Source organism: Coregonus clupeaformis, chromosome 16, assembly GCF_020615455.1.
Source record: "Coregonus clupeaformis isolate EN_2021a chromosome 16, ASM2061545v1, whole genome shotgun sequence".
NCBI classification, from domain to species: domain Eukaryota; kingdom Metazoa; phylum Chordata; class Actinopteri; order Salmoniformes; family Salmonidae; genus Coregonus; species Coregonus clupeaformis.
In genome coordinates, this window is record NC_059207.1 from 43,454,342 (window position 1) to 43,478,153 (window position 23,812).

At 43.8% G+C, this 23,812-nt stretch overlaps 2 protein-coding genes and 2 long non-coding RNA genes across 5 annotated transcripts; 3 read left to right on the forward strand and 1 right to left on the reverse strand.

Moving 5' to 3' along the window:
- The first annotated feature begins 386 nt into the window (after nucleotides 1-386).
- LOC123492725 lies at nucleotides 387-3,401 on the forward strand. Of its 2 annotated transcripts, none has more exons than XR_006661858.1 (5): nucleotides 387-473; nucleotides 1,439-1,523; nucleotides 1,856-1,977; nucleotides 2,200-2,474; nucleotides 2,784-3,401. It is a non-coding gene; the product is annotated as an uncharacterized LOC123492725 (long non-coding RNA). The 2 variants fall into 2 exon arrangements; XR_006661859.1 differs by lacking the exon at nucleotides 387-473 and adding an exon at nucleotides 490-954.
- Nucleotides 3,402-3,847: 446 nt separating this feature from the next.
- LOC121584663 (39S ribosomal protein S30, mitochondrial) lies at nucleotides 3,848-6,765 on the reverse strand. Its single transcript, XM_041900691.2, is given in 6 exon segments — nucleotides 3,848-4,292; nucleotides 4,470-4,646; nucleotides 5,286-5,391; nucleotides 5,800-5,945; nucleotides 6,135-6,524; nucleotides 6,527-6,765. Coding segments are annotated over 6 exon segments (1,287 nt in total). The 5' UTR covers nucleotides 6,732-6,765; the 3' UTR covers nucleotides 3,848-4,029.
- Nucleotides 6,766-7,253: 488 nt separating this feature from the next.
- LOC121584664 (uncharacterized HIT-like protein Synpcc7942_1390) lies at nucleotides 7,254-14,649 on the forward strand. The gene is given in 6 exon segments (XM_041900692.2): nucleotides 7,254-7,407; nucleotides 7,719-7,865; nucleotides 8,029-8,133; nucleotides 8,242-8,314; nucleotides 13,823-13,881; nucleotides 13,883-14,649. Coding segments are annotated over 6 exon segments (504 nt in total). The 5' UTR covers nucleotides 7,254-7,320; the 3' UTR covers nucleotides 13,916-14,649.
- A 5,008-nt stretch (nucleotides 14,650-19,657) lies between these two features.
- LOC123492758 lies at nucleotides 19,658-20,531 on the forward strand. Its single transcript, XR_006661874.1, has 3 exons — nucleotides 19,658-19,673; nucleotides 20,203-20,291; nucleotides 20,495-20,531. It is a non-coding gene; the product is annotated as an uncharacterized LOC123492758 (long non-coding RNA).
- The last annotated feature ends 3,281 nt before the right edge of the window (nucleotides 20,532-23,812 follow it).

Here is a 23,812-nt window from a genome sequence, read left to right on the forward strand (position 1 = left end):
TGATGAGAGAGAGAGTAGCAGGCAGCGGATGAGAGAGAGTACCAGGAAGCTGATGAGAGAGAAGCTGATGAGAGAGAGAGAGTAGCAGGAAGCTGATGAGAGAGAGAGTACCAGGAAGCTGATGAGAGAGAAGCTGATGAGGAGAGAGAGAGAGAGAGAGAGAGAGAGAGAGAGAGAGAGAGAGAGAGAGAGAGAGAGAGAGAAGAGAGAGAGAGTAGCAGGCAGCTGAGGAGAGAGAGAGAGCAGAGAGAGAGAGAGAGAGAGAGAGAGAGAGAGAGAGAGAGAGTAGCAGGCAGCTGAGGGAGAGAGAGAGCGAGAGAGAGAGAGAGAGAGAGAGAGAGAGAGAGAGAGAGAAGAGAGAGAGAGAGAGAGAGAGAGGAGAGAGAGAGAGAGAGAGAGAGAGTTAGAAACAAATCCTCCATTGGTTTTGAAGGATCCAGTCACAACAGTCTTTAAGAGTGCAGTCCTGAAAGGTAACTACTAGAGAGTTGTTATTTGAGACACTAGTTTGTGTTCATAATTTGATATTGTAGTGTCACATTTTTATTCCATTCTTCACTCAGTCATCTTGTGATACTTTAGAAAATGTTTGTATTTAATTTTGTCTGAAATTCTGGTATATGCTCATCTGAATGTTTTGTGTATAGTTTACAGATCTATTATAGCTGTATTTTAGGGTTGGTTCCTTAAATTAAAGATTACAATGTCTAGCCTACTTGTGCAGCAAAACTCTCTATTTGTTTGAAATCCCACCAAAATTCTTAATAAAGGTGACAGTCTGGTTGAATAAGTTGAAATCTTGAAACCCATCGATTTAGAGCTAGCATGTACCTGGACCGGTAATCCAAACAAATTACCAAACATTACTGGCTACTGGAGAAAATATGGAAGTGAAATGGTTAACTCTCGGCTTACTATACTTTTGGAAAATGAACAATATAATCTCAAAAGAGTGTAAGTATGTATTTATTGTTCCATCAGGTTTAGAGACTGTAAACCAGAAATGTCACTCTGCCAACTTTTCATGCAAATGTATGTAAATCTACCATGGTCTATTATAACTATGTTATTCATAGAGTTTGGGAGAAATGTCCAAATTAGGCAGCTATGTATTACCGTATGCAAATATACTTTGGTAATATTTCACTACTGCAGGAGTTAAAATGATGCACTTTGCCTGTGCTATATTGTATCCCAGAATAGTGGGTTCCATGACTACCAGCAATCACCTGTTTGTCAGTTTGTAACCAACCCTGGCCCATTGCCAGTGGCCAGAACCCATGCTTTTCCAACATCTAATGATGTGGCTAATTGAAATTTGACAGTGAAAGTTTCTTAGACTGACAGAACGTCTCTATTTTCGATATATTTTCCTTAGACATGTGTAAGTGAAATTAAGCTATGATTATATTAGCAATGATTATATCTTATTTTACAGGTTCAACATTAATGGAGATACCCTTGGGAATTACTCATGCGTCTTTAGTGGTGCAGACAAGGAGGCAAAAATAGATTTCAATTTGGTAGGTACAGTGTGTTGTATGTCATAAGTTGTTGCATATATTCTATTTCACATTCTCTAGTCTTAATCAAAGCCATGTATTGATACATGCATGTCAAGTTAGGCTACATATTCTCTGTCATCCAGTATTGCACTTTTGTTTTCATTACATAAAACGTTCAATTGTTCATGTTACGTGCCATGATCCTTCATAACATTACAGGAATGCACAGAAATTGACTAAGATCCCATCTGTGCAAAAAGGTGCTTGCGATTTGTATTGAATAATGATGTGTGCCTATAGATAAAATGGTGAACTTGATACTGGTCCCTTTCTTTTCCTCCACCCCCCAGAGATGGGCGTATTAGAGGGACAAGCCTATTACTGCCTATGTGGGGGACTCTGTGGTGATGGCCTGTAAAATCAAGCTTCCCCGAACACCTGGCTTTGGTACAAAGAAAATGGAACTGAGCAGGTGAGGAGGCCCAAATGTCATCACTGTGTAAGGGGAGATGTATTTAATAACTCTGTTAACGGTATATTGGAACCTAAGATGTTTTTATTTTGCTCAACTTATAGTTGAACATTAGTAAGTCATATCATGTTATTTCTTTTGACAGTGATTATAAAAATGATCAATAATACCGCTTTGTCTTAGAGGCTTCATCCCCTTCATTTTCAATTATTTTGTTTTCAGGAACTCATCAATGCAACTACTGACCCCCTTCATTACAAGATCAAGGTTGATGGGAACGCAACCAAACTCACTGTGATGAACCTGACAGAGGGGCTCTGGTGTCTATGTCTGCAGTGCCGTCTATGACATCAAGGCCAGTGTGAGCCGGGTGGATGTTCGGGTCATCACCTTCATGGAGCCTCTGAAACTGTTCATCGCCATCGTGGCTGAGGTGATCATCCTGGTCCTCCTCTATGAGTGGTGGAGCTCACGGAAAAGCAGTAACTCGCCCACAGGTAATAACATACATACTGCTATGCAGTAGCACGGTTTTATCTTCCATGTACTGTGTTCTATATAACATGATGCTCATGTTTTGTTTGTATTCCTGGCCTTCATAAGCATAAAACTGAACTCTTATATTTCCTTAGTCTCAGAAAATGGGATACATGCTAACCAAATGCATAAATTGAGTTTATTTTTATGATCATACCTTATATTTCAAGGGAATTTTATTTTTTGTCTGATTTATGCTTACTGTGACATTTTGTGAATACTGTATATTTTCAAGACTAAGATGCTCTTTATAACTTCTGCTATTCCAGGACCCAGGAAGATAATGGAATGGATGAGAATACAACGAGACAACAGGTTTAAACAGCTACAGAAGAATACTGTATACTATAAGAAATAAGAAAAAGTGTTACATTTTTTTGAGTTTGCTGGAATCAATTTCTTATTCATTAATCAATAGCTAATCAATGGTAAACATGTTAGAATAGTTGTAAGTAGTTCCATAATATTACTCAAAAAAGAAACATCTTATTGCAAACTGTTGCAGCAACACCTTTTCTACAGAAACAAGAACATCCTCTCTACCAAATAAGAGGCATCTACCAATGCCACAAAATGAGTCACCCTTTCTGAATGTAGGAACTGAGACATCTTAGTAAAATGTTTCTTTTTTAAGCAACAATTATATTCATGGAACAATAAAAAAAAAATCTGCATTTTGACAGAAATGATCCATATGTTTGTATTTGTCCATGTTTCGTTCACCATCATACTACCAGTACCTATGAGGTTGCGAAAATAGCACAGTAATATCTGAGCAGTGTGTTGTTTGGTTCGGTTGGTGAGACAGTTTGAGGCCTTCTCTGTTGCCTAACAGGATGTGTGTGTCTGTGGTTTAACAGAAATAAACATCTTCCTGTTTGACAAGACTTCTTACTCTTGCACTTTTCTAGCCTATCCATCTTCAACTGCACTTATCATTTACACAAACTCGTGTGTGCAGCTCCTTATACTTTCATAAACAGGTAAATTATCTGCTTTGCTGACAATGAATCCCTTGAAGTCCCCATATGATGCGTGGTTGTTTATTTGACATTATCTGTAAATGTTAAAGCAGTGTGCCTATAACAATTCATTTTTAAACGCTATGTTTTTTCTAACTCAGATGTAACTTTCCTGTTGTATGTGGATGGTAAATACATATCCTAATGATAGTTCAGCTTTGTCAGTGTGCCTAAAGAATGGTTGTGCCGTTTTCCCACTGACTAAGCGCCACCTAGTGGCAAACATCAGAACAATCAGTTTGAAAACATGGGGCTATGCATTCATTTAATTTCATACACACAGCTGACAAACAACCCATTGACCTGTATGCAACGGTGTCTAACATTTTTATTCCTTTCTACATGAACACATTCTGCCAGATCATACCAGCGATGTACTGTAGGCATGCATGTTCAGTTGTGTCCTTTAGTTGATATTGGCCAATGTTGAATACAGATGGAAACACTTAAACAAAAACACTTCCTTCTCCTCACAAACACCAAACTCTCCATGTCAACCAGACCTGTTCAGTAGAAACTGGACCAGGAGCTTGAGGACCCTGTTGTCCAGCCCCACCACAGCCCCATCCTTCACCTCCTCATACAGACGCATACTATCTGTCCCCCAGCACACGTTCTTCCTGTGGTTCCCAGTGTCCGTCTCCATGGACAGGCCCAGGGTGTTGAGCTGGTAACAGAAGAAGGAGAAGTACTGGCCGTCGGTGATCACAGCCTGGGATACAAAAGGCCTGGTCACGTCCTCATGGTTCCAGAAACCTGGTGATGTTTTGTTCAAGATTACAAATGTGCTTTAACAACAAATTGTGTTATTCACAACTAAAATGCATCAATTATTAAGAATACATTAATTCAAGAGCAGTCAGAGACAAAACAGCTGAATGGTAAAATGAATTTTAAAAAACGACTGATGATTCTCAGTTAATGACTACACACCTTGATACATGGCCTGTGCTCCTGTCCATGCAAATAGACTGGCAATGCCATTGGCTCTCAGGTTGACCTCGATCTGGTCAGTCTGATTCCGTTTCGCCATTTTGTCCCTGCGGTACCTGTCAGGGACCAGGTGGAACTGGGTGTGGCCGTAACAGCCTGGATCAGGAAGCTTGGCTCCTGGGAAAGTAAAGACGGGAAAATAATGTTGTTGAAATAGACACCTACACGGAATAACTTGATACTACCACCACTAGTGGATGAAGTGTGGTTGGTTGATGCACCACATGACAATGACATAGTAAATGGCTAAAGCAGAAACAGACCGGCAACCAGGCAGGCACAAATATTTTGATCAATATTACTAGATTAACAACCAAGACCTCGTGACATTAATTTTACATCCAGAGCCTACTCCAGGGATCATCAACTAGATTCATCCGGGTGCCAATTTTTTCTTGAGTGGATGGTCAGGGGGCCAGAACATATTTAAAAATAAATTTGTAGACTGCAAATTGAATGCAAGAAGCCCAAACAGATATAATATTGGACTAAAACAATTTCTAACCTAGCTTACATTTCTATATGATCACATATCTATCCATTATGCATGGGAATACTTTGGAATAGATTTCCAAAATTAAAATCACTTGGAGTTGATTTGCTGGTGTTTTTACAATCTTTTATGTCCAACAATAAAAAAGTTTAAAAAGCACTCAAATTTGCTACAAAACGTTGGTGGGCCAAATAAAATCACTTGCGGCCCAAATTCGGTCCCCAGGCCGCCAGTTGGGGAACCCTGGCCTACTCCATTATTACCTGTGAAGATTTTGTTCTCATACTGTCTCCTGAACATGGGAAGCAGGTCTGGGGCAAACTTTATCTCTGGGACTTCTGCAGAGATCACCGCCTCAAGGGGGACAAACTGGAAGAGAGGGTCAGTGGAGATTAAATTTGGAAACTACTTGCACTCAAATGTAGAGTCTAAAAAAACTGTTTGGCCAAATCCCAGCTTCACAATTTCATGTCAATGTTTGAGGTATGATAATAGCCAGATGATCACTGAGTTTTGGATCAGTGTTGCTGTGTGTGTAGCTAGCAGATTGTAAAGGGCTAATGCGATGCTCCATTAGCTGTTACAGGATAGGTACTGTTTGGTGTAACACAGAATTTTCCACCAACCTTAACTTGCAGATACTACCTTAGTTCGAGTCGGCCAAACATGTATCTTCTAAAATGTCCATGTCCAGTTGCAGGTGGTTCATTTAAACGAACCACCTGCAACTGGACACATTAGCCCTTTACAATCTGCTAGTGACTGCGTATGTAGTACCTGTGGAAGTTGTTGAGGTATCCTTATCTGACTGTGTGGCTTATCATCAATCTGGAATCTGATTGGCTCAACGCGGCCACCCCGATGTCCCCTTGGAACGGTCCTCTGTCCCCTCATCCAGTAGAAGTTTACCTGAGGGTCAAGATCTAAACAACAGAAAGTGATAAGAGGAGACAGCCAGTCTTTTGCATAGCAGACACTGACAGAATCACAACTTCCCCATACATATAATTGAGTTAGTGCCACTGATGACTTTTTAATGCTTACACATCATGTCTTGGACTGAGGGTGGCATCAGCGGTGATTATTAATAAATTAAAGAATGAATGGTTTACCTAAACTTGACAGCTGGAGTACAGAGTTGTGTTTGGCCATAGTGTGTGTGAGTCCAGATACCAGGTTTCTCAGAAAAGGTGCCACATAATGTTCTTGTTCCCTTTGCAAGAACGGTTGACGTTTCTTCATGTACCAGTTCTCTTGTAAAATTGAATGGCAGACATGGGAACGGATGTCAGCAAATGCATTTTCGTCAATGGTGGATGATGCATTCGGAGTGGCAGGTGCCGATTCCTCCTTGGTCTCTTTAACGATGAACTTCTCAGGTAAACCAGGTAGATATGCCGTCTTTGTGAAGTGCTGATACCATTTATCAGCATTAAGAGCAAACGTTTGCGGACACAACACATATTTCTTTCGCTGAACTCGTGTGAGGAATGTCAGTTTTCCTGCACATCGGCGGCACGTACTTTGTCAAGATGTTCTGTAATCTGACGTCCTTTTGCAGACTTACTTTTAGCTGTCAGCGAAGGTACAATGGGAGGGTATACAGGCTCCTGAATCGCTGTCTTTGTATGAACGATCCGGTCGCTTCTAAACACATGTCCATTTTTATGAATTAATGACTGCAAGGGCAACCGAGTGCGCGCCGCCATGTTTGTCACTGATGATGACAGCGAGTTCTTCTCCTTTGCGTCTCGTGCAAACTGTTTAAATGCGGAATATCGCCACCACGTGGAGGGTAAAAATAAAGACTACTTTACAGAAAAATATTTCTGGGCCACTTGTATTCGGAATGTGTATGCTATAAATGGGATGGTTATTCTAATCGAAAATATTATGTTTACAGCATCTTACACCAATCATGGGAGGCAAGCTTTTGAAAATTGAATCGTTTTGAAACATCAGAGAACGTTTCGATTCATGAATACAAGTTTGTCCTCGGGGGAATGGTTCCCACTAGATAACACAGCCATAAAGTCAAAATGGGTTATATCGTAAAAATTCATGGAAACAAAAATGTGCTTATTAATTTAAGGTTAAGGTTAGGCATACGGTTAGCAGTGGGTTAATGTTAAGGTTAGGCTCAGGTTTAACATCAGATTTTAAGAAGATAAATTGTAGAAATAGGCGAGGTTTATGACTTTGTGGATGTTTTAACTAGTGACGACCGGGGCAGCGCCGACATCATATCCGGGAAGATTGCAACTCTCCAAACGGAATTTGCACGGTGCACGCATAGTTATGAATTTTCGCCAACTTTTGCCAACACAATGCTTCAGGACAAGTGTTTACCGTTTACGCATTTTGCGCCCTGCATGCCGAGCAGAGGTAGCTATTCCGAGAATAAACCTAATTGTTTTAATCTTAGTAGTTAACACTTTCATGTTGTTGACTGTCGGAGAGCGTAATGGTCATGGGCAAGTGTGTCCTCCAGCTGGTACGGTAGCAGTACCCACTCACGAAGAGGTTGGGGCTGTTAGAATGGTTCATGGAGGTTTTGCAATTGACGGTGCCGCAGTATCTGCAGTGCAGTGTTTGCAATAGCATGCCTTCTTCTAAGGATCAATACAGAAGCTAATGTAACATTTTTGCAAGCTGCTAATTTGTCAACCTCTGTATTCTTGTTTGTCATGTCACAGAGACACTTCTGCACATCAAACACAAAGAATGATGAGGTGCGTCTGGCAGAAGAAGCAAGCAAGAAATATGGATCTCCAGCTCCAACTATCTTTTCCAAAGTGATTGACAAAAGTATTCCTGCAGATATCATTTATGAAGATGATAAGGTATACACCACACACAGACATGTATTCACATACGTATGTTTATTTTACTGTACTCCACGTAGACAATATATGATCAATATTCAGCCACAGGGTATAAGGGCATTATATTGATGTTCAATATTTCGGAATGTTATCATGCTTTTGTTGTTTTCCTTTTCTTCAGTGTTTAGCCTTCAGAGATATCAGTGCACAAGCTCCTGTGCATTTCCTGGTTATTCCCAGGGTCCCTATCCCAAAAATCAGTGAGGCCAAAGATGATGATGCTGAGGTAGCCTACTGATTTGTCTCTACTTTCTCTATATGTCCTTTTCTGATTTTGATCACAAGAAAGAGTCCTATTATGTTGAATTGTTGAACTCTTTGCTATTTTGTGTAGCTGTTAGGTCATCTCCTAGTGGTTGCAAAAAACGTGGCGAAGAAAGAGGCATTGCACGAAGGTTACAGAGTGGGTAAGTATTAAGATGACCATAATTATTAGGCTTGGTGGGGGACTCAGGTGCAGAGACGGACACACGGACAGCAGAGGGTGAATTAGGATGTTGTTTATTCAGCGTGAATTGGCAGAGAGAAACAGTTCAGGGTGGAATAGCTTCAGACCGGGGTAGGAGCTGAGTGGGGGGGAGAGCCAGTAGTCCGGAGAGCTGGATGACGAGGATATCAGACAACAGATGAGCAGGTTGCGGCGTGGGAATGGCAGGTAGGCAGGCAGCAGGAACAGACGGGATCACAGGTAGTGTAGGAACGAACTGGCGCTGGAGAGGTGTCCAGCCCGGGTAGATAACTGCTGGTTGATTGATGACAATGAGCCGCAGCTGGAAGTAACGGAGCATGAGAGAGAATGGCCACGCCCCTGACCTAGATCCTCTGACTGGGCTGCACAGCAGGGGAGACAGACACAGACAACACACACACACAGGGGAAAAAGGAAAAGGGAAACAAGCGGGAACCGGACCAACAGTGCCAAACCGTAACAGTACCCCCCCCTCAACGGGCGCCACCCGGCGACCCACCCGGCTTGTCAGGGTGGTCCCTATGGAAGTCAGCCACCAGCTGCGGATCCAGTATAAATCGTCGGGGAATCCAGGACCTCTCCTCGGGACCGTATCCCTCCCAGTCCACCAGGTACTGAAGCCCTCTACCACGCCTCCCGGACGTCCAGCAGTCTCCGCACCGTGTAGGCTGGATGGTCGTCAATAATACGCGGTGGCGGAGGGGGATCCACAGGCGGACACAAAGGGCTGGAGGAGACCAGCTTCAGCTGGGACACGTGAAATGTAGGATGGACTCTCATGGCCTGGGGAAGCTTCAACCGAACAGCCGAAGGGTTGATGATGGAGTCGATCTCGAAAGGACCCAAATACCGGGCGACAGCTTCACGGGAGTCAGTGCGCGGGGGATGTTGCTGGAGGAGAGCCAGACTCGCTGACCAGGCTGGAACTGGGGGAGCGACTACCCTGTGCCTGTCCGCCACCCTCTTGTTACGCTCTGCTGTCCGTAGAAGGGCCTCACGGGTGTCCACCCACACCTTGCGGCAGCGGCGAAGGTTATCCTGAACTGACGGGACGGCTAACTCCTTTTCTTGAGACGGGAACAATGGCGGTTGGTACCCCAAAGCCGCCTCAAAAGGTGAGAGGCCGGTGGCAGATGAGGTGAGGGAATTGTGGGCATATTCGACCCCACGGGAGATGTTTGGCCCAGGTGGACGGGTTCTGGGATGTCACACAGCGTAGAGCAGCCTCCAGGTCCTGATTGGTCCTCTCAGTCTGGCCATTGGACTGGGGATGGAAACCTGATGAGAGACTGACAGAGGCACCCAGAGCCGAACAAAACTCCTTCCATACCCGAGAAATGAACTGTGGACCTCTATCGGACACTATGTCCACAGGTATTCCATGGGGACGGAATACATGTAGGACAAAGAGGTCGGCTGTCTCACTGGCAGACGGTAATTTTGGTAATGCAACAAAATGGGCAGATTTAGAGAATCTGTCCACGATGGTGAGTATGGTGTCATTACCCTCAGACATAGGAAGTCCAGTGGCGAAGTCCAAGGCCACGTGAGACCAAGGGACGACTCGGGACTGGGAGAGGCCGCAGCAGGCCCGAAGGAGCCCTGTGGGAAGCCTTATTTTGGGCACAGATGGAACAGGCCGCCACGTACTCCCGGACGTCAGCCTCGGCGGATGGCCACCAAAGTGCCTCTTAAGTAGCGACAGTGTCACGGTTCATACCAGGGTGGCAGGAGAATCGTGAGTGTGGATCCAGTTGAGCACTTGCGGCCGCACGGCTGCGGGAACATAGAGAAGGTCGGGGGGCCATCGGTCGGTCCAGGTTCCAACTCTTGTGCCGATCGGACGAGGGACTCGATTTCCCAGTGAACAGCCGCCACCAAACAGGAAGCGGGCAGAACAGGTTCAGGATTGCTGAAGTCTTCATTGTCTGTAAACTGGCGAGAGAGAGCATCAGGCTTGACATTACGTGTGCCAGGACGATATGTTAAAATAAACTTGAACCTGCTGAAGAACAGAGCCCATCTGGCCTGACGGGAGTTCAGCCTCTTGGATGACTGGATGTAAGCCAGGTTCTTGTGGTCTGTCCAGACTATGAAGGGTTGCTCTGCTCCGTCTAGCCAGTGCCTCCACTCCTCCAACGCCAACTTGACAGCAAGCAACTCCCGGTTACCCACGTCGTAGTTCTTCTCAGCAGGGGTCAATCTCCTGGAGAAAAAGGCCACAGGATGGAGCTTCTGGTCCGTGGGGGAACGTTGTGACAGGACTGCCCCCCACCCCGAATCAGAGGCGTCCACTTCCACAATAAACTGCAAACTAGTGTCTGGATGAATAAGAACAGGTGAGGTGGTGAACAGTTCCTTCAATGTACTCACAGCTGACTCGGCCTCAGGCGTCCACAGGAATGGCACCTTAGGGGAGGTGAGCTTGGTCAGGGGGGCAACCACTCGGCTGAAACCCCTGATGAAGCGGCGGTAGAAGTTAGCGAAGCCCAGGAGCGTTGTAGCTGCTTCCGGAGACGTGGGTGTGGGCCACTCCACAACCGCTCTGATCTTGTCAGGGTCTGGTGACACTTGTCCCGCTCGATAATAAAGCCCAAAAAAGGGGACGGACTGCCGGTGGAACTCACATTTTTCTGCTTTCACATACAGTTTATTTTCCATGAGGCGTTGGAGAACCAGACGGACGTGGGAGACGTGTTCATCCTGTGACTTAGAGAATATTAGAATGTCATCCAAATAGACAAACACAAAACGGTGTAGAAAATCCCTCAACACATCGTTAACCATGGCCTGAAACACTGCTGGGGCGTTAGTGAGACCGAATGGCATGACTAGGTATTCAAAGTGTCCGAGAGGGGTATTGAACCCAGTCTTCCATTCGTCTCCCGGCCTGATCCTAACGAGGTGGTAAGCGTTACGTAGGTCGAGTTTGGTAAACACGGTGGCACCCATGAAGGGGTTCAAATGCTGAGTTGATGAGAGGCAGGGGAGTACGTATTTCTGACTGTGATGTTATTAAGTCCTCTGTAGTCAATGCAGGGGCGTAATGTTTTGTCCTTCTTCTCTACAAAAAAGAACCCAGCACCAACAGCGGAAGATGAGGGACGAATGATGCCAGAGGCTAGGGAGTCGCCTATGTAGGTTTCCATAGCTTCTCTCTCAGGACGGGACAGATTGAAAAGCCGACTGGACGGCAAAGGGGCTCCAGGCAGTAACTCAATAGCGCAATCGTATGGCCTTGAGAGGTGGTAATGAAAGTGCCTTGGACCTTACTGAATACCTCGGCCAGGTCCAGGTACTCCTCAGGGACTGAAGAGAGGTCTGGGGTTTTGACAGGGGAAGCAGGGGAACCTACCGAGGGCGGAATAGCCGACCCAAGGCAAACAGAATGGCAGTGAGTGCTCCAACTGTGTATTTTGTGGTTTTGCCAGTCAATATGGGGGTTGTGAATGCTAAGCCAAGGGAAACCGAGGATAAGGGGGAGGCCGAGGAGGAGACTACTTTAAAACTGGATGGTTTCTTTGTGATTGCCGGACAGCATGAGAGAAAGCGGGGACAGTTTGATGGGTGATGTTGGCAAACTGATGGCCGTCAATCGCGGTTACTGTTATAGGCTTAGGCAGGGGCTTAACAGGGATCTCAGCCTGAGTGACCAGGTTAACGTCAAGGAAACTATCCTCAGCACCAGAGTCGATGAGAGCAGCTAGTGGGAGAGATAGATTCCTGAACTGGACTGTAGCTGGGATAACTAGAGGGGGGTGCTGTGGGCATTGGAGTCAGGTGTAGCACTCGCAAGTATGCCCACTTTTACCTGCGAGCTTGGTCTTTTGGGCGAACCGGACAGTTAACCAGGAAATGAGTGCGGTCCCCACAGTACATGCACTCACCAGCCCGCATGCGCCCGTTCCTTTTCGGCAGGGGACAGCCGAGCACGGCCCAGCTGCATGGGCTCGTCTAGTTCCGTGGAGGGATCCGCTGCGGTGTGTGGGCGGTGTCGAGTGGTGGTGTAGCTCGGGCTGCAGAAAGCGAGGGGGCCCCGCCTGCGGTGTGGACCCGACCGCCCCTCTCTGTCTCCTCTCCCGTAGCCTGTTGTCTATTCGTGTAGCAAGGGAAACGAGAACATGAAGGTTAGCAGGCTCATCCACGAACAGCTAGTTCATTCTTAATCGTGTCACTTAGACCGTTAACAAACGCTCCCTGAAGAGCTTGTCATTCCACTTGGAATCGGCTGCCAAGGTCCAAAAATCAATGGCGTATTCAGCCACGCTACCGTGCCCTGTCGTAGCTTCAATAGTCTCTTTGTGGCGGTCCCGGCATGGTCGGGTGATCAAACACAACTTTCAATTGAGAGGAAAAATCGTCAAGCGACAGGCTGGCAATCTGCTGAGTAGAACAAGCGCTTCTGCCCAAATCAAAGCTTTGCCCCTCATTAACCCCAGTGCGTAATGTACCTTTGAGGATTCAGTGGAGAAAGACAGGGGCTTCTGTTGGAACACCAAGCGGCACTGAAGCAGGAAACCACGGCATTTGTTCAGGTCCCCGGTGAAAGGTTCGGGTGAGGTTGTAGGGGGGTTCCCGAAGGGCAGGAGCGGAAGCGAGCCTGGAGCCACTGTAGGAGGAACAGGCGGAGGAGAAGCAGAGGGAGGAAGGGTAGTGAGTGTTACCAGGTTAGCTACCTGAGAGGTGAGATGAGATACTTGATCCAACAACTGCTGGTTGTTATCCACAAGAGTCCGGATGAGTTGGTCGTGTTGTCCCAATAACATTCCCTGTGAATGGAGGCGCGTTATGCGCCATCACCCGTTGTTTCATGTGGCATCTCTGCTGAGTCCATGTTTGGCCAGTTCGTTCTATTAGGCTTGGTGGGGGACTCAGGTGCAGAGACGGACACACGGACAACAGAGGGTGAATTAGGATGTTGTTTATTCAGCGTGAATTGGCAGAGAGAAACAGTTCAGGGTGGAATAGCTTCAGACCGGGGTAGGAGCTGAGTGGGGGGAGAGCCAGTAGTCCGGAGAGCTGGATGACGAGGATATCAGACAACAGATGAGCAGGTTGCGGCGTGGGAATGGCAGGTAGGCAGGCAGCAGGAACAGACGGGATCACAGGTAGTGTAGGAACAAACTGGCGCTGGAGAGGTGTCCAGCCCGGGTAGATAACTGCTGGTTGATTGATGACAATGAGCCGCAGCTGGAAGTAACGGAGCATGAGAGAGAATGGCCACGCCCCCTGACCTAGATCCTCTGACTGGGCTGCACAGCAGGGAGACAGACACAGAAACACACACACACAGGGGAAAAAGGAAAAGGGAAACAAGCGGGAACCGGACCAACAGTGCCGAACCGTAACAATAATATGTAGTATCAATCTACATATGAGCGTCACACATTTCACAGATACATATTTAGTTGTTATAAACATATAACTGCATTTCTATCTTCCACAGTGATCAACGATAGGAAGCATGGTGCCCAGTCTGTATACCACCTCCACATCCACGTCCTGGGGAGGCAGACAGCTGAACTGGCCGCCAGGCTAACAGATGGACTTCCTGTCTTAGCGGGGTTAGTTTCATGTTAACCTTAAAGAGCAACTGTCCCCAAAAAAACAACTTCTCATTTAGAAAACAGCCTATGTGGCATCGATATGAGTGAAACATTTATTCTACTATCAAAATTGACTACAATGTGTAAATAAGATAATTTTGGTCATAAAGTCAGTCTCGTCCCAAAATAGTTTTGTGAGACTTGTGGTCGGGACTGCATCTACAACGTATATTAAGGTTGGGTTTGTTTCAGTCCAGCCCAAATTCCCACATCTGGCAGCACCCATTAAGTAATCATCAATTTGGAACTTAATGCCCATGGTCAATTTGGGTTTACTTTGGATATCCCTATGGGGCTAGTTACGGACCATTGGTAAATTACACATTGTACATGGGACAATATGTTAAATTCCGATAGCTCCAAATGTCAATGACTTCACCTCAAACCAACTATAAATTGTAGAAATTCATATACAAATATTGAAAGCATTTAATTAGAAAACTAAAAGGTGTGCAACATGAAAATATTGTCATTTACATTGTGTAATTTATTGACAGTTCCTAACTTGCCCCGGAGGTAGGCTATCCAAAGTCGAGCAAACATTGCCATAGTCGCACACCAGCTGGCTTAAACTAATTGGCTAACTCTTAAAAAAACCAAAACATTTTTAGTCATTTTAGCAGACGCTCTTATCCAGAGCGACTTACAGTTAGTGAATACATATTTTTTTAAATACTGGCCCCCCGTGGGAATCGAACCCACAACCCTGGCGTTGCAAAAGCCATGCTCTATCAACTGAGCTACATCCCTGCCGGCCATTCCCTCCCCTACCCTGGAGCGACGCTGGGCCAATTGTGCGCCGCCCATGAGTCTCGGTCGCGGCCGGCTGCGACAGAGCCTGGATTCGAACCAGGATCTCTAGTGGCACAGTTAGCACTGCGATGCAGTGCCTTAGACCACTGCGCCACTCTTCCCACTGCGAAACACACGAGACACCCACATAAAACCAACCGAAATCAACTCATGTTTGAATTCAGTCATGAGTCGCTAGCATTTCTTAATGAACCAAATTTAAAATGAGGCCAGATCAGGAAGTGCAGTCGCCCTTTAACCTCAGTCACATACAAATATAATGAAGCTCTTGGGTCTGACTATTTCAATTTGTCCAAAGTTAAATATTTTCATCCTATTGAACTATTATGTAATTTAACTATTGTGTAATGTGATATGTTGATTGATGTAATTGTACAGTTTGCCTGTATGTAAAAATATGGAATAAAACAAAGTTCTGTGAATGATTTCAACAATATTTCTACATTTGTCAAAATTAATGCAACTGTTTTGGAGATGTCACAAGCTGGCCCAATTCCATAGGAAATGTCACATATGTTAGATGTTGTTGTTACTATGTGCTATTTTGATATTGTAGCCCCCTTAATATTTCTGGCAGATCTCCAGAAACTTGTTGCGGCAATATAACTGGGCAGGTGTGGTGTGACTGTTGGTATGACCTTGGTGCCCAGGATATACTGTAGGTTACTCTGTATCATCTGGAGTGCATGGTTGAACTTTCACCTGCATTTACTAAAACACCATGTCCAGGTTCAGACTATTGCAGTTCTCAAATCGTACAAACACCCCTCAATACATGAAATAAGAATGATACTTTGACCTAAGATACAGAATTTAACCCCCAGAGATATGTGTAATAACAGGTCAATAGCAATATCTATTAATCTTAGAAAACAACTTAGTTCACATTGATTTGTTAAAAATAATTCAATGCAGAGGTGTTTCACATCACAAAAAGGTATTGTTGCACAATGTTTGTTCTACAGATGAAAGATCTGTGTATTGTGGGTCAAAGTATACTCTTTCCTCATAAACTTTCAGAAGTTATCTTGCTTTATCAGCTCATGTTATATCCCGATGATATAAATCCGATAAGGGCTGCTTTGGTCCAGTCTAAATGACCAGTGTCTTAACCGAAAGTGGTGGTTTTACTTCATATTCTTAGAATATACTTTTAATCAGAAATATTTGTCCTCTACGCACAACAAAGATCATGAAATTAGTCTTAAAACTGTTTTACATTTACTTAAACAGGCACAGCAATGTCAACACTGGCTTAACTCAGATCCTTAGGCTATAATGTAGTCTGCTACCCCCACAGCCTCCTTGTCAGTTTCCAGCACATATGGCTGCGGAAGGGAACCTTATTTCAAATCTATTGGTGGATTGTTAACTAGCCATTTGACCCTTAGTAGGTGTTGGGGAAATTACGTAACAGTGCGGACGGACCTGAGTGGGACGGTACTGTCCCCCGAACAAGACCTCCACAAGCTTATCAGCTGCTGTCCTGGGTCCCATGTTGTGCACATCACATCGAGGCCCATCCAAGTTTGCCCTGCACTCTCTCCTGCCAAGTTGATATCGTATAGCACCTGCCTCTGTCTGTCCCTGTCTGAACAAGGTCTCTGAACAAGGTAGGATATCTTCTCTGTCTTTATTCAATAGAATGGTATTATAATATTCTGCTGAATATTACTACTCTTTTTGAATGTGTCCTTGGACTCTTTCACAATATGCTTATTTTTTATGTGTTAGAGCACCACCTCAATCTACAACTCACAGACAGCTCTTGCAACATGTTCCTACAGTCCTTCCTCACATGTCAGAGTGGTGAACAGGGGTCATTTGTCTGTCTGTCTTGGTTTGTGAAATCAATTTGAAACAGTTGGACAGTTCTTGCATTATAAACCTCTGTGAATATTTAGTATTAAGACAAATGTGGTAGTCAGCGTCTACAGCAAAGCATTGACTGATGCTGGGATGTATTTGTCTAACCATTAAAACCAAGAGTAACTGTGATTTTGACCTTTAGATTGCCCTCTGGTAATGATACAGTAGCCTTCACCATATATAATGTTTGAATCTCAGTGGCGAAGGCATGTTCAGAGTGAAAAAAATTTGACCAGTAGCCTATAATAGCTGCAAGCGTTGGTTGCCTAAGATATACAGTATATAGAAAGAAACAAACATGACCTAGCCTACATCTCCAGGACATTAATGTAAAACCATGTTAGAACTAAACTGAACCAAGCAGGTTCCTCGTGTTTTATTGTTTGGCCAACAGGCTCAGGCTTCTTCTTTATTGTCTCCTGCTACAAGGTCTCTCTAGTGCTAGCCTGGGTCCCTCTGAGGCTGTTGCTGCTGGTGAGATACACACAGACTGTGAGCATCTATGAAAATATTTCTAAAATATATTTCAATATTTTAAATGGACATGTAGGACATAGCTACAGGTGTATATTTTTGTGTCAAGTTGCTACCTGTAATAGATCATCTGTTAAGAGGTAAGCATAGAGATTCTATCCAATTTATGTATTACAGTTAATTGTTTTTTGGCAGAAATGTCAGTGAGCAGTAATGTTTGCATAATTCTGTGCAAAAGTTTATTGGCTACTATATTGCCACATAGCATAGGGAATCATTTTACAATTATGATGAACTTTGCCTAGAGAAATCTTGGCCATAGTTATCTGATCTATCTGGTCAGATCTTCTGTCCTTTTCTATTTTTAAGTGGTGATAGTGATAGAGCAATGTCCTCATGAACCAGATTCAAATTTCATATCGCTGTTATAAGCTCTATGTCTCAACATTTTAATTGCTTGTTTGAATTTTAACCGCATCTTTCTCTCCATACATGTTTAAAAAATGTATTGGCAATGTATACCCAAGGTATGTTATCATTATGATCTGAATGTCATAGCTAAACTATAGCTGCTCCGCTTGAAAATTGTCTTCACAATTTCAAGATAAAACCACTAGATGGCATAATTCCACTGAAATTGTCCATCATAGCCTGATTGACTTCATGTCAGAGATAATGATGAAGGATCATGGTCAAGTAACCCAACATTACAAGTAACCCAGCATGTTACTTTATATACACTTCAATACAAGCTTTGGGCCAATGTTGTATTTGAACACATGTAATAACCAACACATTTATTATGTGTGTGTATGAAGATAACTACTGAACAGAATCTTGACTGAGATCTATCTGCCTTTGAAGATAAGACAAAAAAGTGTTTCTCAGCATAAATGCATGCTCACCCCTTAGCTGTCTCAGACCCTTTTTCAATGTCACTTTCTTGGTCAACTGTCTTGGTGTAACCTACTGTATTTAAGTTAAAGGTTGGAAAAAGCTCTGCAAATTGTTACATGTTTTTGGCACAAACCCCTTAATTTCGCCATTCTTTATCAATCTAACCAAGCAGCCATTGGCACACTGCCTCTGACAATGTCATGTTGCAATACCCACTCATATAAGGATCCAGGAGGGAACACTTATTTTCTTGAAATTAGTAGAATATCAGGAGCCTTTGCACAACCTAGTTAGATATTTTATTAATTTGATGATCTAGCGGTTTTGCACGTCTAATATAGATATTTGACCTCTTTTATTTAAGCAATTACAAGATGTCTGACCAACAGGATTCCGTTGTCACCAATGGGGTTCCTGTCGTAGAAAAGAGTTCTGAGAGGTATGTGGACCTATCGTAACCTTCTATGCTGGAGACTAATTCTGTCAGGACTGTTGAAATACCAGTTTATTATTACTTAATATTTACCAAATAATGGTACAGTATTTAATTACTGAGTGTTTATTCATTTAAAGTATATTTTATTTTCATGTTTTTGATTCTAGTTGTGTGAGTGACATTCCTCTTGGAGAAACCAAACAGTTAGCACAAGTTGCGAAACTCCAACAGAAGGATATCTACTCCAGTCCCCTCGTCAACGGAGGAGTAGTAGAACATACACAACCAAACTCTGAGTCAGAGTCTGATGGAGAAGACAAACCACCCAGATCACCTGGACTAGAGGGACCTCAAGGGGATCCTCTCTCAGGTAATAGCAGCTTATGGTGGTAGGGATACATTTTTTAAAAATAGGATATTGACTCAACCTAACTGAAGCAGAACATATGTTTTATCACCTGTAAGAGGCACATGATATATGTTTTGTAATTCATAATATAGCAGCTATAAAGACATTTGTGAAACAGGTTGACAGAACTGTGCCTGAAAGCATAATCATTTAAGGGTTGCAGACACTCATGAACAGTCAATTATTATTTGATCTATGACTATGAGAAATCTTTTCTTTTGCCTGTAATTCTTTTTTGTTTTCGATCAATCAACTTTAACCTTTTCTATTTAATCAGAGCAATGTTCAACACTAAAACCTGATTGGTGGGTAGGCAGGGACATTCTCTGAAGTAATCTGATACAGGCAGCCCAAATATTTATGCTTCACACTGGCTGCGAAGGAGGAAGGAGTAAAGCTGTACCTACCTGCATTCCACTGCATTCTTGTGGGAACAGGGAAGGGGAATACTAGTCTCTAAGATTACTCCATAAACGACCACTGATGACAGGCAACTGCTACCCCTGCTGTCCCCGTACTACAGGTGCCTCGGTGCCCCTGAAGCTGTCGGATGTGTCCCTGGCCCCAGCAGAGCAGCTCTGGTGCACCTCCAGGGACCAGGCAGTCAAGCTGAGGATGGCTGAGACGGGGCCGGGATCCGAGGCCCCCATGACCGTCCACCGAGATGTTCTTGAAGACGGTGAAGATCTTGGAGACCTGCTCGCGTGGCGTCCAAGAAAGAGGGGCAGTGGGTCACCCTGAACTGGAGGAGTACTACCAGCAGTGGCCGAGCGGCGGCAAGAGCTTCCTCAAGGTCTGTATATTGATGTAGTTGTGTGAGTGTCTGTGCTCTTTTAGTTGCTCTATGGTCTATGCTTGCGTGAGATTTAATAGAAAAGGTTTTCTATGCTCTATGTTATGATGTACTTGTACCTGGATGTGCTCTGTATTTTTCAATGGCTCAGAGGCCTAGGAGTATTTTTGAACTGCGCCCAGTGAATTCTAATAGAATATTAAATATAATGCAGATCTGTTAACATCACTGAATCTTCAAATAGGCTATGGACTATTTAGAATTTGACCTCCAGAGAGAGGGGATTATAAATGTTTGCACAGCAGAAAGAATGTTCTCCCATTGTCATTTCTGTCTCCTTGTAAGAATGGTGCTGGTGAAAACCAACACTTGGGTGTGTTAGATTCAAAGCTAAAGTTACTTGTCACGGAGAGGCGATAAAGTGGAGTAGTTTACAAAGCATCATATAGGTCAACAGTAAATGAGGCAGTGTGCCACATTCTCATTGATTATACATTTTTATTTCGGTCTCTTCCCCCCTCTACTGTAGTTGGGGCTGGAGCGTTACCATGGCGTCGGTATTCTGGGCTTTAACTCTCCCGAGTGGTTCATCTCAGACATCGGCTGTATCCTGGCTGGGTAATAACAATAATTTTCCATATAGCATGCACTGTCTTACCATGCACTACCCTGCACTATTGTTCATACTGCATTCTGTGAGACTTAGACAACCAGCTGCTTACTCATAGAAGGCTAATTCATCCCACACACTCCAAGGACAGCAATCACAGTCTAAACTACCTCAATAAGAAAGTTGTCTGACCTGATGTGTGGTCTGCCAGGGGTTTTGCTGCAGGCATATACACCACCAACTCCCCGAGGCGTGTCAGTATGTGGCAGACAACTGTGAGGCTAACGTCCTGGTGGTGGAGAACCACAAACAGCTCCTCAAAATCCTCCAGTTGAGACCCCATAACACGAAGATTTTAAAATTACAATAATCCAATACTGCGCTCTAAATTGTATTTGTAAGTGATCGTGAACATAGTCTCTTTATACATGTATTGATTTTGTGCCAAAATGATTAATTATACAGTGGGGAAGTGAATACTGTGACGCATGGGGGTGGAAACATCATGCTTTGGGGCTGTTATTTCTGCAAAGGGACCAGGACGACTGATCCGTGTAAAGGAAAGAATGAATGGGGCCATGTATCGTGAGATTTTGAGTGAAAACTTCCTTCCATCAGCAAGGGCATTGAAGATGAAACGTGGCTGGGTCTTTCAGCATGACAATGATCCCAAACACACCGCCCGGGCAACGAAGGAGATGCTTCGTAAGAAGCATTTCAAGGTCCTGGAGTGGCCTAGCCAGTCTCCAGATCTCAACCCCATAGAAAATCTTTGGAGGGAGTTGGAAGTCCGTGTTGCCCAGCGACAGCCCCAAAACATCACTGCTCTAGAGGAGATCTGCATGGAGGAATGGGCCAAAATACCAGCAACAGTGTGTGAAAACCTTGTGAAGACTTACAGAAAACGTTTGACCTGTGTCATTGCCAACAAAGGGTATATAACAAAGTATTGAGAAACTTTTGTTTTTGACCAAATACTTATTTTCCACCATAATTTGCAAATAAATTCATTAAAAATCCTACAATCTCATTTTGTCTGTCATAGTTGACGTGTACCTATGATGGAAATTACAGGCCTCTCTCATCTTTTTAAGTGGGAGAACTTGCACAATTGGTGGCTGACTAAATACTTTTTTTCCCCACTGAAATTCCCTACTTTGTCCATACCTTTCAGATTAAGGACCAGCTTCCACACTTGAAAGCTATTGTTCAGTACAAGGATGAACTGCAACAGAAGCTGCCAAACCTGTACACTGTAAGTTTGTATTGAAATGAAGAAGATCTATAAGCAGCATCATGTTTAGCGCCCGGAAAAAAAACATTCCTGATTTGCATAACGGATATAGCAATGTTAGTAGCACACAGTATTTCCTTGAATATTGTAGTACACAATATTTCCTGTCACACACTGTAACTGCTGCTGTGCAGGCTCTCCATCCCTTCACATTTACCCAGATCAAAGCTGAGCCAAGATCAAGCTGCACTGGGCTGGCTTGATTACGCATCCTCCATAGTTGATGGAACCCTTCTAGAAAAAGGACAATGTGAAAATAAAAATATCCAAGCCAGTACGGTTGAGATTGGCCCTATATTGTGAATCAGGTGTTATTGACTCAGCCTCTGTCCTCCTACTGATGGGCTGGGATTTATGAAGCTGGGCGAGGAGGTGTCTGATGAACTGCTGGATGCCGTGGTGGACAGTAGAGGAGCTAGCCAGTGTTGTGGGCTCATCTACACCTCTGGAACCACGGGCAACCCCAAAGGGTCATGCTAAGCCATGACAATGTGAGTATTGACAATGACATAGTCAGTACGCGATTTCAATCTTGAGTGGGAGCAAAAAATAAAATAATGTATGGGATGCATGCCAACAAAACCACTACACTACACACTACACAACACAACACTAAACAATACATTCATTGCACTATAACGGTGACAAATGGTGCCCACAAACTGTTACGGGCCTACATAAAGCTGTCCCAACAGCAGAGTCCCAACAATAATCCCAACACCTTACCACTGCTACACCTGGCTATCAGCCCCGACCGTCTGTCTTAAACAGTTCATTCAGACTCATTTTACTCATTTTAAAAAAACCAAGCTGATATAGCTGACTGCTTAAACAAATGTGGTTTCTACTGACAATTGAGATGTGTACAAACAATGGCATAAGGGGGCGATCAAGCAGATAAGAGAGCAATCCGTAATTTCGATTAAGACATTAATGAGCGAGCTAGGATCGGGCGTAGTCAATATAACTATTTGTTTTCCAGCACTTTTAGAAATGTACTGCGACAGAATTCAGAACATGGGCGTTCTTAAAGATTGTTCTCCTGTCCCAATGAGTCAAAATCGGATAAATAAAGGCATATAAGCAGACAAAAGCTCTTACAATATTAGATGAATTACATTTCTCAAAAAACAGGTTATAGGCTACATGTGCACCACCAAGTCAGAACAGTAGGAGAAATTAAGAGGTGAAAATCGACCAAATTATTAGGGTGAGGCCCATGGGCTACTAACAGCCCCACTACACAGCATACGCAAGTATTACTTTCTCGCTACAGCATACTCTCCTGGCATATTACGTTGGTTATGCAGCAGCCTTACAATACCTGTCACAGACTCACCTTGTTGTGCTGTGCTGCTTGAACAGGAAGGTGGTCGTATTCGCGGTCACTTCGTGGGCAATTTTTGTCCATCAAACTTTGTCGTCAAAGTCTAGCATTCTCTGGATTTATGGTCTTTCAAGACAGCTGGGAAAAGTTGAATCATGATGGCGTCAGTGATCTCTAGGTCATAGCTCTAGAAAAGAAGCCCGAGTCGGTTACAATTCGAGTTAGTGAAAGTTCAATGGATTCAAAACTAAGTTCAAAACTTATTTTCCCAGTCGTGGCTCGTTTTCCCGAGTTCCAGTTGTCTTGAACTCTGAAGTCAGATTTTGCAGTTCGAGGTTAACAGTTGTTTTAGACGCGACCTGGAAGAATCCATGCCTTACATTGACAGCATAGGCTGTGTTGAATGTTTATCATTTCAAACCCGCTAAAAGAGGCCTTTAATCTTAGACTTGGGACCCCACAGCCCTCCATTGACTAGCAGGCTAGTTGCTTTACATGCTTGCAGTTAACCACTGATTCGTTCCAAACCACTCATTATTGAATTTGCAACCATTGTGTAATGTTTATATCCAATGGCTGATGAGCACCGATACATTTTATCTATGTTCTCTTCATTATTTATCTTCATGCCAATAAAAGGATTAAAAAGGATTTGCCAGTAGATTGTCGACTTGATTAATCAGTGAAGCTGCTAGTTGCGAATTTACGAGAAAGTATGATGTTAACATGATCAGTCCAATCGACTACTGTAGATGTAATGTGATTTTTAAAATCATTTTATCATATTTTAATGACCTTTGAGCCTTCTTGGATGAGGCCCTTCCTAGCCTGCCCACTCTATGGCAGCACGCGGGGGCTTGAATTATCTAGCTCTACCCTTAGACTTATGGTGGCCAATGATGTCCATG